The 18732-nt window shown below is 45.6% G+C and overlaps 3 protein-coding genes across 3 annotated transcripts in view; 1 reads left to right on the top strand and 2 right to left on the bottom strand.

Annotated features, from left to right (window-relative positions):
- Positions 1–19: 19 nt before the first annotated feature.
- Positions 20–2350, bottom strand: FAM187A (family with sequence similarity 187 member A). The gene has a single exon (XM_081110496.1). It carries the CDS (start codon positions 1573–1575, stop codon positions 331–333), a length of 1245 nt encoding a protein of 414 aa, XP_080966622.1. The 5' UTR covers positions 1576–2350; the 3' UTR covers positions 20–330.
- On the bottom strand, positions 20–4515 carry DNAAF19 (dynein axonemal assembly factor 19). Its single transcript, XM_081110497.1, has 3 exons — positions 4370–4515; positions 3829–3961; positions 20–3004 (listed from the first exon to the last, which is right to left on the bottom strand). The coding sequence occupies exons 1-3, from the start codon at positions 4510–4512 to the stop codon at positions 2552–2554; spliced, it is 729 nt and encodes a 242-aa protein (XP_080966623.1). The 5' UTR covers positions 4513–4515; the 3' UTR covers positions 20–2551.
- A 1268-nt stretch (positions 4516–5783) lies between these two features.
- Positions 5784–18732, top strand: part of EFTUD2 (elongation factor Tu GTP binding domain containing 2) — a 36398-nt gene continuing 23449 nt past the window's right edge. The window contains exons 1-6 of the mRNA XM_081109186.1: positions 5784–5872; positions 10202–10310; positions 14917–15082; positions 15961–16039; positions 17591–17666; positions 18152–18217. Of these exons, the coding sequence (XP_080965312.1) occupies positions 10206–10310; positions 14917–15082; positions 15961–16039; positions 17591–17666; positions 18152–18217 (492 nt within the window). The 5' untranslated portion in view covers positions 5784–5872; positions 10202–10205. The remainder of the gene's footprint in view (positions 5873–10201; positions 10311–14916; positions 15083–15960; positions 16040–17590; positions 17667–18151; positions 18218–18732) is intronic.

The raw sequence follows: 18732 nt of genomic DNA, 5'->3' as shown, positions 1-18732 counted from the left end.
CACCTCAAACACTGCTCGATACTGAATAGGCCATTTAATAAATATGAGGCTACCTTCCTCCTTCTCTGACCTGATGAAGTCAGAAGACATGTGCCCCTTGGCTACTTGCATCATAGCCTCTGTCCCATGTCCCACCTGCCTCAGGCTCCTCCACTTCCCAGACCAGGCCCCAGACGTGCCCATGAAAACAGGGAGCAGGGTGTCACTCACAAACTTGTTCGCACTCCCTTGCCACACGTCCCAGCCCAGGATGCCCACGCAGAAGCACCTGGAATCATTTAACAAACACATTTGAGCACAGCTGGCCTTCGGAGAGGGTGGAGAGAGAACCTAGCAAGAGAAGCTAGGATAACAGCGAAACACGTAGCAGCAGCAGCGACAAAGGTGGATGGTGACGAAGACTGCGGTGAGGAGCAGGTACCCTATCAGGGTGAGTTCCAAGGCAGAGCGGACCTCGGGGTCCGAGAGTGAGACCTTGTAGCGCCCTTGAGATGCCACGCCCAGTCGGAACCCAGCGACCCGCTCGCCCTGCCGCCAGCAATAGTAGATGCCCCTGTCGTCCAGCTGAGTGAAACGGATGTGGAGATGGTTGCCATGGTCGATGAAGACCCTCATGGACCTGTTGGTGCCCTGCAAGTACTGCGTGCGGTACAAGTGCTGGCGGTCTTTGTCCCAGGCCACAGCGTGCTCTGGCCGGGCCCCGGGACAGGAGATGATGAGCCCATGACTCAGCCTCTGCTGGTGGTACTGGATGGGCACCTGGGGCAGCCAGGGCCGTCTGCCCACTTTGGACACATAGTTTAAAATGGCCATCAGCCTCCCCTGGATCTTCGTGGTATTCTTGCAGGGCACCAGGCAGCTCTGGACCAGCAGCTCGGGTGTGTGGTCCCTGACCTTGGCCTGAAGCTTCCTGGGCACAGCCCGTGAACCACAGGACACCACGTCCGGCATTGTCTTGCGGTAGCGTGGGGAGAGGTCTGGGCTCTGCAGATAGCAGAGGCCAATGCGCCACTGCTCCCCGCGGACCCCGCAGCGGTCACAGGGAGTCCACTCCCAGAAGGTGGTGAAGACGTGGAGGCTCCCACGGTAGTCATCTGCAAAGGGCTCCTGGCCCAGGTCCTTGAAGGTGGCCACCATCCCCTCGCTGCTCTGGATGTCCACATCGTAGGCATAGAAGTAGTCCCCCTTGCGGGTGCCACAGAAATACAAGCCCGAGTCCTCAGGCTGGGCCCGGAAGACCACCAGGCTGAACATGCGGATGCTGAAGCGGACCAGCAGGTCGCTGCCCACCCGTACCTGGGATGCCGCCGTCAGCATCTGCCCGTCGAAGTCCGTCAGCACTTTGGTGCGGCTGCTACCAAGGCGCTCCTGATAGTACCAGACCACAGCAGACACCTCCTCGGGCTTACAGTGGCAGGGCAGCTCGAAGCTCATGTCGGCCAGGTAGGCTGCATTATCGAACATCAGGAAAGCAGGGCAGGGGGTCCTCTGAAAAATGTTCTCCTTCTCCACGATTTCAAAGGCCCGGAGACTCCCCCCTGCCCACAGGAGCACAATGATGTGGGGCAGGTTCATGCCTGAAGGAGGGGAGGGTCGGAGGGGGGAAACCAGGGCACCACGGGCCTATGAGGCTGCTAGAATTCACCGCTGGAGGAAAGGATGAAGCAGCCAAGAAAAGCAGCAACCATCTGCAGGGGAAGCGGCCAAAGGTAAGGCCATTTATTCCCAGCCGGTGTACAGGAGGCCCTTCTCATGCGGCCAGATGCCCTTCCAATGTGATCTCGAGGAAGAACCATTCTAGAACCTGGCCCTCTCTCCCCTTTCTAGAACACTGGCCCTCACCCAAGAATGGGTCAGGAGAAACTGGAATGAGAAGCAAGGCTGGGAGCCAGACAGGGAAATCTCGGCCTCCCTGCTCCAGGCCTTGCCCCGGTGACTGGTGGAAAGGTCTTCCCTCTGGTTAATCCAGGAGTTGAAGGAAACCCACCGCCTTCACATCTGGCCATCCGAAGAAGCCTGGGAGGTTGGCCAGACCTAAACTGATGGCGTGGGGCTTTCCCAGAAGCAACCTGCACAGGACCTCAGCCCCTGGGGAAAAATACATCTCAAATGAGGTAGCATTTGACCATTTGCTGATCAAATGCCCATTCATTGGTTTTACGTTATGAATATTCTTGTTAAAAGCTATGGAGATCAGTATTGGTTTATTACTGAAGATTAATGATTTTCCTTCTTCCCTTTTTTGGGTAGAGGCCTTACGAGTGTAGCCAGCATTTGGTGGGCCACAGCTGTGACAGACTCTGAGGGTGGGAAGCAAAGCTCTTTTAACTTTCTGGGCCCTTGACCATCCTGTGGATCTACACAGTTCAGAATATCAGGCCACAGAGGGGCTGGAGAAGAGGGGAAGATTAGATGCTAGCTTTTGCTCTGAAGATTTCAAGTTGAGAAGGGAAGTCGGTATGGGCTTCTTAATACAATTTTGCGGAGCCCCCAAGGTAACCAAAACATGCTGCCAGTGATCACTGGGGGCCTCGGAAGATAACTGGCCCCATCAATCCACTTGGTACAACCCTAGCAGTTCTTGTAGGAGACTTTCCTCCTCCTGGAGCCCACCAGGCTGCTCCTCCAGACCCTGCTCCTCCTGGCTGAGCCCCTCCGACATGGGTCTAGGGGTGCCCATGGCCTGCAGCTTCTGAAACAAGCTTCTGCAGCTCTCTCTCTCTGCGTGGCTCATCAGGCTCAGGTTCAGGGCAAAGCGCCCGGTACTGGCCAGGCCGCGCAAGATCCCCAGCACCACCAGCCGGTCAGCCGGCCTCACATGATCAGCCAGTGCCATCAGCAGCTCCCCCAGGAGTCCGAACCCCACGTCCGTCTGGAAGAGGTGGCCCAGCTTGGGACCTCCGAGCTGCAGCAGGGCCTGGTAGCGCTCTGGCCCACTCCGCAAGCATCGCCGCCAATCACGGTAGAACTCTGCTGAGGTCTCGGGCTGCAGGAGTGTTTTCTCCTGGATGGCAAAAGAAGGGAACCCAGAGCTTTTCCAGCTGCTCTATGACAGTGAGAGTGAGGGAAGCCTATGGGTTCTCAGCTGAACTCTGCTACTGCTCTCTGAGCACTGGAAAGCCTGTGGTACATGATGGCCGCCTTTTCAGACAAGGGAGGGTCTCAAAGAACCCAGGCCTGGTTTGAGATTCTCAGTTGTACCAGGATATTCCTACTGAGGAATGTGAGAGTAGGGGTTTTCACTCTGAGCAGAGCAGAGGGGACGACTAAAAACCTCAGGAAGAGAGAAAGAACTCAAGGGGAGTGTTAAGGATCTGTCAGGCTAGGTCTCCCTTCCAACACTGCCATAGGATTGTTATACTATACACCAGGGGTCCTCAAACTACGGCCCGTGGGCCACATGCAAATACAAATACTGTATTTGTTCCCGTTTCGTTTTTTTACTTCAAAATAAGATATGTGCAGTGTGCATAGGAATTTGTTCATAGTTTTTTTTTTAAACTATAGTCCGACCCTCCAACGGCCTGAGGGACAGTGAACTGGCCCCCTGTTTAAAAAGTTTGAGGACCCCTGCTGTACACCATATAACCCAGAGCGACCCCAACCTGACCTGTGAATGCAGGTTAAAGGACAGAGACCTGCCTAGCTCAACTTTCTGATTTGTTCTGCCCAATTTAACTCCCCTCACCATCCGATGGTTGTTCTTTCTGGGATCAGAAGCAGAAGCCTGCCTCTGTTGGCTTAACAGGAGAAACAAGGAAAAGGTATGTGTTGTAAGAAGACAGGACTGGAGCTTTCCGGCAGAGAAGCCTGCTGGGCCTCACCTACCGGGGAGATCTCAGTGGTTTCATCCGGAGAGGTCCTTCTTGGAGTAGTGTGACAGTTCCAGGGCACAGTCCTCTTTCCTCCTATCTTGTCCTTCCGCTCCAGTGGCTTGAGATGCGATGCAAGGACAATACCCCTGCAGGCAAAGGGCAGAGATTAAGGGATAGACCTGATGATGTCTGTGGGTGTGAGGTGGCTGGACTTTGCATGATAGAGGCTGAACCTGTTGGCAGGTCAATCTGACAACAGTAACAATAACAGCAGCAGCAGCAATAGCTGACAGCTTTTAGGTACTTCCCATGTCCCAGACATTCTCCTCAAAAATCTTACAGATAATAACTCGTTTGATCATAGTAATGGTTATTCTCTCTTACGGATGAGGAATAGAGGCTCACAGAGTTTAAATAACTTGCATAAGAGGACACAGGTAGCAGAGGACAGGACCAGGACTAAGCCCAGAATTGTCTGACTCCAAAGCACATGCTCTTAATCCACTAGAGTCCACCATTCCAGGGGGACCTGAGAAAAATGACATTGAGCCAACCTGAACTCCTCATAGGAAGCCACCCTCTGCTCCACGGCCCGAAACTTGGCAGCATTCTCCCTCTGGTACTTCTCATCAGCAGTAACAGCAGCCTGCAACTCTTTCTCCAAAGCCTTGAAGTCAATGATGTCATTCCTTTCCATGGCCTGTGCCTGGGAAGGAACAGAGAATGGACATCACTGGAAGGTCAGTAACAGGGGAAGGAACATGGATTCTTCGCTGGCCCACAAAATGACCCAAAAGCACTCCGGACATCTTGTCACTTATATTGAGGGGTTTACAAAATCTAGTTCTCTACTTTATAGAGTTACACAGTGAGGGCGTGCTTAAGATTTGTGGTCACTGAAAAGAGACTGACTTTCAGTGTGGCGCTGTATCTTAATTTCGTATTCTGCCTCTAAGAATTGGCGCTTTCAGTGAGGAAGCGTATGGATCTCAGAATTCAGTCCCTTCACTCTTCCACATAGCAAGTTGCTGGGATTGAGGAGAACCTCACACAAAAGCAGAACTATGGTTAGCTACTCTTGAGCCCAGGGATAAAATTTCATCCATCATTAAATGTCTTTAATGAGAAAGAATACTTTTCACCCAAACCAAATGCAATGACTGAGCAGGAAATCAAGTAGAAGGGGCTTATATGATCCCTGTCCCAAATTCCTCGGTCCAGCCCAGGGCTGGAGGACTAGGTACTGGGGAGACCTCTTTAGTTCTGCCACTGTACTTCTGTAGCCTCCGCGTAGGAGGCCGATTGGCCTGTTCTACAGGAGATCACCTATATGGGTTCTAGTTTTGGCGCTTGCTTTTACCTGTCGTGAGACCTCTTTGAGCCTCAGATTCCTGGTGCATTGAGCAAGATGTTATGACTGAGTCATCATCAACAGCCCTAGGGCAGGGTAGTGGAATGTCTGCATCCAAGCCTAGAGCCCTCCCTCTCCACCCCAACCAAGAAGGGGGCTGGGCTGGCCAGGAATTGAACTCAGATGTTCTGGCTCCTGTCCAGTTCTGAGCCCTACCCGGTCGGTGAATAAACAGAACTAACCCTATTACTCCCCTGACTGTCACCCCAGCAGCCCTGGCCTTGGTTCCCTTGCTTTCTCTGGGGACGCTCAGATACTCCGCAACAGAACAGCTCAGTGCAGACCCGGCACAGCCGCTGTGGTTGCCTAGTAACTGCTCCCACAGCCTGCCCACGTGATCGACTCGAAGGCCCCCTTTCAGTGTGGCCCCGACGCGCCTGATCAGATTCAGGCCCCTTCAGGCCCCACTCTGTTTGGAGTATCCCACGCCTCAGTTTGGGGGCCTACAAGTACAGCTCTCCCGTTCCTGTGTCCGCGGACGCCATTCCTCCGAGCTAGTGCTCAGGCAGAGGGCTGTCCGCGGCAGAAACGCGACCGCGGCGTCTGCGGGGTCCTTCGGGGCAGCAGGCGCAGGCAGCGGCGCGGCGTGGGCCGGAAGCGCGGGCTCCGTCGGGCTGCTCGGAGGCTTTGGCTGAGCCGGAGGGAGGTGAGTTGGCGCGCCACGGGTGGGAGAGTTGCTCCGGGTGGGAAAGGAGACTGTTGTCAGATCTGGGAGGGAGTTTATATGCTGTCGCCTCTTTTACTTTACAAATGGGTAAATTGGGGTGTGGAACGGGACAGGAGTGAAAGCGCCCCCTTCCCGAGGCAGGAGTCATTCTCTCACTGTTCAGCCCCCTCTCCGGCTCCATCTGTGCCATCTTCACTCCTCTGCCAAACTCGCTCCGTGCTTATTCCGTGTTCCTTTGCGAGCCAGCGTTATAGCGGGAAGCTGCAGTGAGGTTTGATGCCTGAAGTTACCAGTTTTGTGCAACTGTAGGCAAGCCAGCTATCTTCTCTGTGCCTTGTTGGAGTCATTCATTCATTCATTCGTTCATTCAGCAAATACTTATTGAGGCCCTGTATTGTGCCAGGCACTAAGTGAAATGGAGTCCTCGCTTCAATTGTGGTTGGGGAGATGACAGTAAACGCATGTATAAATAGATTTCAGCTAGTGGTAAGTGTTAATAAGAATAAAACAGTGTGTAAGGAGGACTTTTATAGAGTGGCAATTGAAGGTTTCGCAGAAAACGTGACATTTTCATAGAGACCTGAGTGAAATGAAGGAGCAAGGTATAAATATCCAAAGGAAGAGCATTTCAGAGGAGAATAGCAAGTACCATGGCCTTGAAGTAGAAATTAGCTTGGTTTGTCCCGTGAATGTCCTTATATAAACATTTCTGCTGTAACTTCATGGATTTGGGAGAATGAAATTGGCATAGATGTGATAGCTCTTTGGAAGTGTAAAGAATCTCTATGCATATTTAAAGTTATTGTAGTAGTTTATATTAGTTACTGGTCCTTGGGACTCTTCTCTATTTTGTCTACAATCAACACTCTCAACAGGTTGCATTAGGGATTAACCTATTGCAAGAAATAACAGTATCTCAAAATTTAACATTCCATTTACTTAATATTTAACAGTGCCTACTTAGGCATTGTCAGGTAGGCGCAAAGAACACAGGGTTCCTGGATTTAAGAATAGCCAAAAATGCCCGGCCAGCATGGCTCAATGGTTGAGTGTCAACCTATGAACCAGGAGGTCACGGTTCAATTCCTAATCAGGGCACATGCCCGGGTTGTGGGCTCGATCCCCAGTAAGGAGTGTGCAGGAGGCAGCTGATCAATGCTTCTTTCATATCATTGATGTTTCTATCTCTCCCTCTCCCTTCCTTTCTGAAATCAATTAAAAATATATTTTTAAAAAAGCAAAAAAATTGATGGGGTTAGGGGGTCAATGGGGGAAAAGGGGGCCATCTGTAATACTTTTAACAATAAAGATAAATTTCTTAAAAAGAATAGCAGCCCAGCTGCCATGGCTCAGTGGTTGAGTGTCAACCTATGATCCAGGAGGTCATGATTCGATTCCCAGTCAGGGCATATGCCTGGTCCCCATTGGGGGGCGTGCAGGAAGCAGCCAGTCAGTGATCCCCTATCATCACTGATGTTTCTATCTCTCTTTCCCTCTCCCTTCCTCTCTGAAATCAATAAAAATATATTTTTTAAAATAGCCAAAAAATAATGCTGGCTAACATTTATTGAGTCTGGGACGCTGATAAATTCATGCAATGGAAATTATGCACTCCATTTTCCAGTTAAGGAAACAGGTTTAGAGAGTTGAAGTAGCTTACCCGAAGTTACATAGTTAAGTGACAAAGTTAGGACTCACATCCAAGTCTTCCAATCCCAGAGCCCAAGCACTTAACCCTTGTTCTGATCTATTTATTGCTTGTAAGCTGTAGAGTTGTTGGTGAGGATAATCAGTACAGTTAACTGCCATGCCAAACAATTCAATACTGGTAAAGCTGCAGAAGACGATAGCAGCATGGGGGAGTGAGAAATTGAGGATCCAGAAAAGCTTGAAAGGGGCGGCATTTGAACTGCACTTTGAATAGAATTTCAGTAATTGAAGTAGAGAAAACCACAAGCTACATATTAACTAAAAAGAGAAAACAAGTAACTTTACAATAGAAAAGCCTGTCAGACACCACTGTAATCAAGTGATTACAGTAACATCACAATTAATGGGACAAATTAAAATCCGATACCACCTGATAGGAGATGCACTAAAAAGAACACAGCATCACCCTAGCCGGTTTTGCAGAGTGGATAGAGCATCGGCCTGCAGACTGAAGGGTCCCGATTTGATTCCGGTCAAGGGCACATGCTTGGGTTGCGGGCTCAACCCCGCATGGGGTAGGGGTAGGGGGTAAGGGGTGTGCAGGAGGCAGCCAATCAATGAATCTCTCTCATCATTGATGTTTCTCTCTCTCTCCCTCTCCCTTCCTTACTGAAGTCAATAAAAACGTATCTTAGCCCTAACCAGTTTGGCTCTGGATAGAGCGTCAGCCTGCGGACTGAAGGGTCCCAGGTTCGATTCCGGTCAAGGGCATGTACCTTGGTTGTGGGCACATCCCCCGTAGGAGGTGTGCAGAGGCAGCTGGTCGATGTTTCTCTCTCATCGATGTTTCTAACTCTCTATCCCTCTCCTTTCCTCTCTGTAAAAAATCAATAAAATATATTTAATTAAAAAAAAAGTATCTTAAAAAACACACACAGCATTACATCTGTGATGTCCCTGCTAGAAATGCATAACCTTAATCTAATCATTAGGAAACATCAGGCAAACCCAAGTTAAGGGACATTCTACAAACCTACTAGCCTGTAATCTTCAAAAGTGTTAAGTCATAAAAGTCAAAGAAAGACAGGAACTGTTCCAGAGCAAGACTAAAGACATGACTGCTAAATGCAAACATGCAATCCTAGGTTGGATCCTTTGCTGTGCAGAACATTGTTAGAACAGTTTGTGAACGTTTGAGGGTCTGTGAATTAGGTGATAATAATGTGTCTGATTTTGATGGTTGTATTTGTTTTGTTCTGTTTTTGTTAATTCTCACTTGGGGATATTTTTTCCATTGATCTTTAGAGCAGTGGAAGGAAGAGAGGGAAGGGGGAAAAGAGAGAGAGAAACATTGATGTGAGAGAGATACTTGATTGGTTGCTTTCCGCATGGGGATTGAACCTGCAACCAAGGTGCATGCCCTTGACCTGGAATCGAACCTGAGACCCTTCAGTGCAAGGGCTGACACTCAAACCGCCAGGGAATGTTCCTGTTTGTAGGAATCACACACACGACAGCAGTCGTTGGCAGACCTTTTCTGTAGTAAATATTTTAGGCTTTCTGGGCCATATGGGCTCAGTTGCAGCTACTTAGCTCTGCTGTTACAGTGTGAAAGCGGCTATAGACAATATAAATGATTGCGCATGGCTGTGTTCCAATAAAGCTGTTTTTATAGGCATTGAAATTTGAATTTCATTAATTTTCACATATCATGAAATATTATTCTTTTGATTTTTCAACTATTTAAAAATGTAAAATTCTTGCCCTAGCTGGCTTCGCTCAGTGGATAGAGCGTCAGCCTGTGGACTGAAGGGTCCCAGGTTCGATTCCAGCCAAGGGCACATGCCTGGGTTGCGGGCTCAGTCCCCAGTAGGGGATGTGCAGGAGGCAGGCGATCAATGATTCTTTCTCATCATTGATGTTTCTATCTCTCTCTCTCCTTCTCCCTTCCTCTCTGAAATCAATAAAGAAATATATTTTTTTTAAAAAAATGTAAAATTCTTAGTTTGAGGCTTTATAAAATCAGGCAACAGGCCAGATTTGGCCACAGACCATAATGTGTCAACTCCTACAGTAAACTTTTAAGTGGTGATGAGGCATTGTGTCAGCAACTTATCCTATCCTATATAATAAAAGCTCAACGACCTAACCACAGAACGACTGGTCAACCAGTCACTATGACGTGCACTGATCACCAGGGGGCAGACGCTCAACACAGGAGCTGCCCCCTTGTAATCAGTGCTGACCGGGATGAGTGGCGCTCCCCCTGCAGGAGCAGCCGCTCAGAGGGTGGGTCCACAGACCTCAGCTGACCGGGAGGAGCCGCACTCCCATAGCAGGTGGATCCCCACAGGCCATGCCCCCACCAGTGCACGAATCCCATGCACCAGGCCTCTAGTTCTCAAATAATTCAGGAAAAAGAAAGTTATTTATACTAGTTTTGAAGCCTTCTGGTATTAAGTTATTTTTTTAAATTAGTATTAAAAGAAGAAGAGTATGTAAACAGACAATGAGTTGGTGTAATTGGAAAGGAAATGTGTGAAGGGATATGGTCAAGTATAAGCTTTGACATATAAAGTTTATAAATTTGCATGTGGGGCCATGTTGTGGAGGCCTTGATTACCTTGTCTGAATCTAACTCCTCTTCTTGAATTTTAGCATCATGGATACTGACCTGTATGATGAGTTTGGGAATTATATTGGACCAGAGCTAGATTCTGATGAAGATGATGATGAATTGGGCAGAGAGACCAAAGATCTTGATGAGGTAAGACAAATATATTGCTTTTTTCTTCTCTCTCTGTTTAAAAACAAAAACACAAAACAATAAAGTACTGAATCCTCTGTGCTCCCATAATATACCATGGTACACTATAGTATGCCCTCCTGGGGTCTCATAGTGCTCTAAGAAGACTTAGCTACTAAAGTTCCAAAAGAAAACATAAGGCAGTCACCTTTTCCAAGTGCAGCTGCACTGGGAACTCCCTCAGAAGCTCAGGTTTTGAAAGAGAAATAAAAGCAGTAGAAAGAGAAAGTGCAGATTCCTATGACTCCCCTTCAGGAGAGCTATGGAGGATGAAGTCCAGAGTGGTCTGAGACTTGCAAAAGACACTGAAGATGCTTCTATGTTTTAGCAGTGTTCAAAACCAGAAGTAGGTAGGCCCACTGCTCATCGGTGGAGGTGTGACATTAATAAAACAGCAGAGAACCAGAATCACAGTCCTGGCTGCCATCTGTACTCTCCGTCAGGAAAAATGTCCTTCAAACTAGAAACAACAGAAAAAACACTGGGAAAAGAAAATTGAAGCCATATATGTGAGGGGAAAAGAGAGCATCTTGGGGCCTTAGCTGTGTTCGAGTCTCCAAGTCCAGATGCATTAGGTCCTGGATGGAGGAGACCTTGTGGAGGTCAGCTGAGAGCCACTGTGGTCATCTGTAAGAAACAGGACTGGCTGTGGTGCTAGAAAGTGAATCGGGCAACTCGTCCTGCTTTTCAGAGATGGAGATAAGGCACTGCATTTCAGAAACTACAGGCTAGAAATGTGCTATGCATGCATGGTAAAATTATGGAAGGAGTTTTAAAACAGATGACTTTAAACACTTAGAAAGCTTGTGTGAGTTTTATAAAATTTCCTCTTGATACAATTACTAGATTGAGATATAGGTCAGGTATATGCTGTGGATACTATATATCTTGATTTGAGCAAGGCGCCTGATACATTATTTTTCTTATAAATCAGTTATTTTCTTCTTAAAAATATTACTTTAGCCTGGCCAGAGTGGCTCAGTGGTTGAGCGTGGACCCATGAATGAAAAGGTTGCTGGTTTGATTACCGGGGTCAGGGCACATGGTCAGGTTGCCGTTTGATCCCCAGTAGGGGGTGTGCAGGAGGCAGCCAATCAATGATTTCTAAAGATATATTTAAGAATATCATTTTAAAGCAGTGGTTCTGAACCTTCTGGCCCTGTAAATATAGTTCCTCGCCAAACCAGTTTGGCTCAGTGGAGAGAGCATCGGCCTGCGGACTGAAGGGTCCCAGGTTCGATTCCAGTCAAGGGCATGTACCTTGATTGCAGGCACATCCCCAGTAGGAAGTGTGCAGGAGGCAGCTGGTCGATGTTTCTCTCTCATCAATGTTTCTCACTCTCTATCCCTCTCCCTCCCTCTCTGTAAAAAAACAAAACAAAACAATAAAATATATTAAAATATATATATATATATATATATATATATATATATATATAGTTCCTCATGTTGTGACCCAACCATAAAATTATTTTCGTTGCTACTTCATAACTGTAATGTTGCTACTGTTATGAATCGTAATGTAAATATCTGATATGCAGGATGGTCTTAGGCGACCCCTGTGAAAGGGTTGTTCGACTGCCAAAGGGGTCGCGACCTATAGGTTGAGAACCGCTGTTTTAAAAAGATATTATATACGTAATTAATGAACACATTCTCATTCAAACAAAATAGAAAGTATATTTTGATTCTTATTCCATTTCACTCCCCTTCCCAAAGTAACCACTGTAACTCATGACATCCTTGTGGAAAGTATAGACCAGTGATGGCGAACCCATGACACGCGTGTCAGAGGTGACACGCAAACTTGTTTTTTTGGTTGATTTTTCTTTGTTAAATGGCATTTAAATATATAAAATAATATCAAAAATATAAAGCTTTGTTTTACTATGGTGGCAAATATCAAAAAATTTCTATATATGGCACGGCACCAGAGTTAAGTTAGGGTTTTTCAAAATGCTGACACGCCGAGCTCAAAACGTCCTCCATCACTGGTATAGGGGCTGGGTCATAACAGGAGACAAGGTCACAGCCATTGAATAATTGGATGGAAAGAGTTTTGATTATGAGTCACTGCCAGAGCTCTTATGACATGCCCCGGGCATCTGTGCTTGGGCCCATCCTTTTCAACCTTTTTCTCAATGACTTAGGTAAAGATAAAGTAGTTTATAAAATTTGGACATCACATAAGCTAATATATTGGATAACAGAATCTAAATTCAAAATGATCCCAACAAACTTGAATTGCAGGCTAAATAAAGCCCAAGAAATCATTCATTAAGAATTTATAGAGCACTTATTATTTGCGAGGAATCATGAGGCAGGGAGAGCCAAGGCATTATCTCTGCCCTCCAGGAACATATGCTTGCCAGGGGAGATGAAGCACATACAAAAGTGTTTTTAATATGAGACAGGGAGGGACAAGAGCCGTTTAAGACATATTAACTTATATCCATGGTAATAGGATAAAAGGAGAGATTACTCCTGGTGGGATGACCAAGAAAAATATGGGAGGAAAGCACATTCAAAGTGAAGCCAAATAAAGGGTTGGCATCTCTAGAGACAGGAACTAGAATGATTAATGATTGTCTAGGTTGGGGCATGGAATCGGGAAGTGATGGCTGAATGATCTAAAATTGATTGCAGTGATGATTGCACAACTCTGAGTACACTAAAAACCATAAGATTGTGCACTTAAAATTGGTGAGTTGAGAGAAATGTGAATTTTATCCCACTAAAGCTGTTAAGAGCAACAAAACCATATAGGCTGTGTGTGAATGTTCTAGTCAAGGTCACCAGTGACCTCTGTTCTGGATCCAGTCCTCATCTTACTAGGCCTTTCTGTAGCATCTGACTAGCCCAGCTGATCACTTCCTCTTGCCTTGGCTTCCAGGGAATCCCCAGGTTTTCCTCCTCTTCACTGGCTGGCCTTTCTCAGTCTTTGCCGCTGGTTTCTCCTCATCTCCCTGACATATAACCATCAACAGGTCCCAGGGCTCCATTCCTGATACCTTTTCTCGGTCTATACTCAGTCCCCTGGTGATCTCATCCAGTCTGTCAAATACTTTCTGTTCACTGAGGACTCTCAAATTTATATCTCCAACTTGGACCTTTCTCTTGAACCTCAGCTTTGTACGTGTAACTGCCTTCTTGGCTTCTCTACTTGATGTCTAATAGGGCAGCGGTCGGCAACCGGTGGTCTGTGAACCACTGGTGGTCCATGAGTCCGAAAGATTGGCGACCACTGTAATAGGGCATCTCAAACTTAGCAGATCTAAGACCTAAATACTGAGCCTCCCCACCTCCCTATCCCCACCCCCCACCATTAGAATGCACTTTTTTTTTTTTAAATCTCCTATTCCACCTCCCTGCTCCAACATCCCATGTAATATATTTATTGTCCTCGGGTAGAGAGGCTGTAAGAGGCAGATATTAAACTGACAGGAGCAGACATTGTGCTTGAACTTACCCAAAAGGCCACGAAGTGATTAGAATACACTTTTGACTCTACCTTCAGAACATATCCAGATTCAACCTCCCCTCCCTACCTTTTAACCTCCCTCCTTCCAGTATATTCTCAGAATGGAAACCAGAGTGATTCTTTTTAAAACAAAAGTCTGATCATATTATTCCTCTGCTCAGAACCACTGGAGCCAGCTTTGTAGGATATGTAGCAGTATCCCTGGTCTCTGCCCACTAGATCCCACACACCCAGTATAACAGCCAAATACATCTTCAGCTGTTACTAAATTGCCCCTGGTTGAAAACCATTGTCCTTGTATTTGGTTTCTTTAACTTAGTATAATGTTTTCAAGATTTATCAGTGTTGTGGCGTGTATAAGTATTTATTTTTATTGCCAAATACTATTCCATTATGTGGATAGACCACATTTAATTGACATTTGGGTTATTTTCACTTTTCGACTATTATGAACAGTGCTGCTCAGAGCATTTGTTTATATGTTTTTGTGTGAACATAAGTGTTCATTTGTACCTAGGAATGAAATTGTTGGGTCATGTGGTGATTCTGTGTTTAACATCTTAAGGAGCTGCCAGATAGTTTCACAAAGTGACTGCACCATTTTACATTGCTAGCACCAACATATGAGAGTTCCAGTTTCTCCGCATCCTCACCAACACCTGTTGTTTTCTGTAAGAAAGTGTTTTTCTAGAACAGTTCAGTGAATCTAAGTGAACATTTTAAAGGTAGGGGCTTATTCCCAGTTTCTATCTCTGCTTCCTGGCTTCTGCCCTTGGAAGGAATTATTTTCCCCTTAAAAGGGCGTGTTGTGAAAAGCCACTTGTTTTCTCCCATCTTGATCCACTTGTGACCAGTGGCTCACACTTAGGAAGGAGCTCGTTCGAATGAGCGGAGCCATCTGAAGCCTTGGCTTTATAGTCTTCTCTTTGTGAAGGGTCTTGCAAGAGTAGAACCTGCCCCACTGACTCGAGCACAGAACTCAAAATCAGAGGCTGTCACACATGTGAAGTCATTGCTCTTAACTCGTGAAATGTCAGTTATTGAGCAGGAAGAGTGTGTGCCTCTTACAGCCTCTCTTGCTTTTAGATGGATGACGGTGATGATGACGATGATGTAGGCGACCACGATGAAGACCACCCCGGGATGGAGGTGGTGCTGCATGAAGACAAGAAGTACTACCCCACCGCTGAAGAGGTGTACGGTCCTGAGGTGGAGACCATCGTTCAGGAGGAAGACACCCAGCCCCTCACGGGTACGTCAGGAGGCTCTGAGTTATGAGAGCAACAGTGAAACCAGAACACTTCATTTCATAGCCATCAGCAAACTTGAGAATTCAGTGAATGAACTGATTAATTTTTCTTTACCACCTTCAGGTACCATTTCTGGATTGAGAGTCACTTAACCCTGGTTTTTTGTTTATTTGTTTTAATCCTCACCCGGGGATATTTTTCCATTGATTTTTAAAGAGAGTGGAAGGGAGGGGGAGAGACAGAGAGAGAGAGAAACATCTATGTGAGAGAGACACATCAATTGGTTACCTCTCACACGAACCCCAACCAGGGCCAGAGATCTAGCCTGCAACCGAGGTACATGCCCTTGACTGGTATAAAATCTGGGACCCTTAGGTCCATGGGCCAACACTCTATCCACTGAGCCAAACTGGCTAGGGCAATCCTGTTTTAATATTCAATAAAACTCATAGCTTTTTTTCTAGGGAAATAAGAGTTATTTCTTCATTTATCTAATATCTATTTAGGTGCTTGAAGACTGTATTTAAGTTCTCCCACCAAATAATCCCAACTCCTTGAACCAATCCTCGTGATGCTTATTTTCTAAGGAGTTGCGTTCTGTAAGTGCAAGGAGAGGTTTTGAACTGACATTGACCTCAGCCTATATCCAGTCCCCCTCCCTGTGTCCCACAAAATGAAGTTCAAACTCAGTCCACAATTCTCCTTTACTGTCTTGTGCAAAACAGCATTCCCAGAACTTCCTCAACATCTGAGTGATCCTTGAAAATAACAAATTGATATCACATATCATGCATTCCGAAAGCTAAGCCTAATGGAATAGAGCTCTGTATTTTTATGTTTTCTGCCTACCTGCACATCATTACTTTTTTTCCCCCCCTAGAACCTATTATTAAGCCAGTGAAAACCAAGAAATTCACTCTGATGGAGCAGACGTTACCTGTCACGGTGTATGAAATGGAGTAAGTTATAAGGTCTCTCAGCCTCTCTTCATGAGTAGTGTAGGTTCATTATTTCATGGGGGTATAGGAAGTGGTTTGGGTTGAAGTAGCCAGTGAATTTCAAAAGCAGAATCTCTCTCTACAATTTTCCAAGATTTCCTTTCAGTTTATATGGTTTCTGGGATATTTAGTTTCATTCTTAACTTTTCTCTTGGCTCTCATCCATATCTCAGCTGTTTTCTCTTCTTCCAAATCTCTAGTTTGGTATTGAAAGCCAGCCGCAGTACTCAGAGAGTACTAAGTATTATAATTGTCAGTGTTGGGCCACCAGAGCCTATTTTGACTCAGCAAAATTGCTAAGTGTTTTGGAAGCATAACGATTCTATTTTGAAAAGGAGGGCAAAAGTGTGTAGGCAAAAGTAGGTTTACAGTTGTGAGTATGTGAAAGTTTATTCCCTCTTTTTTTTCTCTTTTTTTTAAATAATTCTTTATTATTGAAAGTATTACATATATCCCCCTTTCTCCCCCATTAACCCCCTCCAGCCCATCCCCCCATCCTCGCCCCAGGCCTTCAGCACCCTATTGTCTATGTCCATGGGTTATGCATATATGCATACAAGGTCTTTGGTTCATTACCTACCACTCACCCAGAAACAGTTTATTCTTGAATTATTATTTATTGATTATTATATTATTTTCCATACAAATACTGTAAACCTGCTTTGCCTAACCCTGTATGTATGGAATAATTTAGACTCCTCAAACTGTTTTTGCAAATATTTAAACTGATTAATTCACTTGCATGGCCCTCGTATATTGAAGTGTTTGTGGCTCACTATTAGATAATGAAGCTTTTTTTAGCCACATTGTCATCTCGTATGTTCAAAAGAGTGGAGTCCCTCATCAAATGTTCAGCTCACCTACCATCATTTAGACATTTTTGAAGCAACTTTTCAGTTATCTTCAGAACTTGCTTCATATTCCTTTCTATTCTCAATGGTGATTATTTTAAATCTCCAATCTTTGAAAGTAGACTTGATCTTTTTAAAGAGCCAAAGTCATCTGAAGGCTACTTGCCATAAATAATGTGGGTGATAAGCAAGAAAGACAATGCTGGTTTTGGTAAAGATGGAAGTTCTCTGCTCAGCATTGTTAGATGCCATTTGGTTTGTTAACTAGCTCTGATGACAGTTTTAAAAGAGAAACTCCCAAAGTTATTTTAAGTCCCTTTAGCATCAGTGGAATAAATGGATAGCATTCAGTCTGAAGATTTTGAAAGGGATAGTACTTGTGTATGTGTGTTAGTTCTGGTATTGGTTTTGTTTATTTTTCCCCTTGCTTTCTAACTCTTATTATTTTGCTGTTGAAATCCTCGTGAGACTTTGCAGGTTGTGTCACTTTCATGGATAAGTCTATTCCATCCCCAAAGCCAGAACTATATAGGTATAGAAATTCGCATGTGCCTCCGAGCACTGTTGGTCTGAAAGTTGTTCCTGAGCAACTAAAAATTCCTAAAACGCTTTTGCACCCCTCCCCACTTAAAACCTTTTCAAATTTCCTTCCTCCTTTCAGTTTCTTGGCAGATCTGATGGATAACTCAGAACTCATCAGAAATGTGACCCTTTGTGGCCATCTCCATCATGGCAAGGTGAGAGAACTTTTAGCTACTTGGGACAGGATTTCTCTTCGTTCCTGCTCATTTCTTCAGCCCTCAGCGTCATAGGTTGGGGTTTGAGCCCATAAGGCTGGACCTCCTGACTCTGGGACCTCTGTGCTTATTGTGAAACCTCGATGTGAAATTCTAGCTTTTCCTAATCAGCATGCGGAGCCTGTTAGTAAACCACTTGCATGCCCAAGCCTTGTGTCTGCAGCTGGACAGAAAAGGGAAAAATGAGCCTTACTCTGATTTTATATGACTTTATTTCCCTGGGGATGCTTGTCCAAGAAAGATTGCATCTTTCATTTGAAAATAATCCTGTGGTTTCGGTGTTGATCCTTTGCTGTCCCATAATCCTCCTTGTTCTCTTCCTCCTCTCCTTATCCCTAAATGATGTGTTGTATTGGGAGCCGGGGGAAGAGTAGAATAGATTTTCCTCTGTGGTTGGCAGGTTTTAACCTTCTCTTTCCTTTCAGACGTGTTTTGTAGATTGTTTAATAGAGCAGACTCACCCGGAAATCAGAAAGCGCTATGACCAGGATGTAAGTAGAAGTTCTGTTGAGGGTTTAGGATAAGCCATTCAGAATATACAGGGGGTCTCTCTCTCCCACTCCCCTCAGCCTTCTCACTCACTATAAATAATGACGCCTTCAAAGTGTTGCTTCATGCTTGTAATCTCTATTAATTGCCTTTAAGAAAATAATTACAACTTTATCAGGAGCATAAAGAATATTAATCTGCAGTATTTTGAGATGATCTGTTCTGCACTTGGGATCCCTCCTCTCTTCTGATATATTCTGAATTTTTTTTTATTGTTGTTAATCCTTACTCGAGGATATTTTTCCATTGATTTTTTTAGAGAGTAGAAGGGAGGGGGAGAGACAGAGAGAGGGAAACATTGATGTGAGAGAGATACATCAATTGGTTGCCTCCTGTTCGCACCCTGATCAGGGCTGGGGATCGATCCTATAACCGAGGTACATGCACATGGCCAGGACCTTTCAGTCCACAGGCCAACGCTCTATCCACTGAGCGAAACCAGCTAGGGCTTTTATAG

Source organism: Myotis nattereri (assembly GCF_964212035.1).
Source record: "Myotis nattereri genome assembly, chromosome: 16".
Lineage (NCBI taxonomy): Eukaryota > Metazoa > Chordata > Mammalia > Chiroptera > Vespertilionidae > Myotis > Myotis nattereri.
The sequence above is the reverse complement of the archived record's forward strand: the minus strand, read 5'-3'. Positions and strand labels throughout refer to the sequence as shown.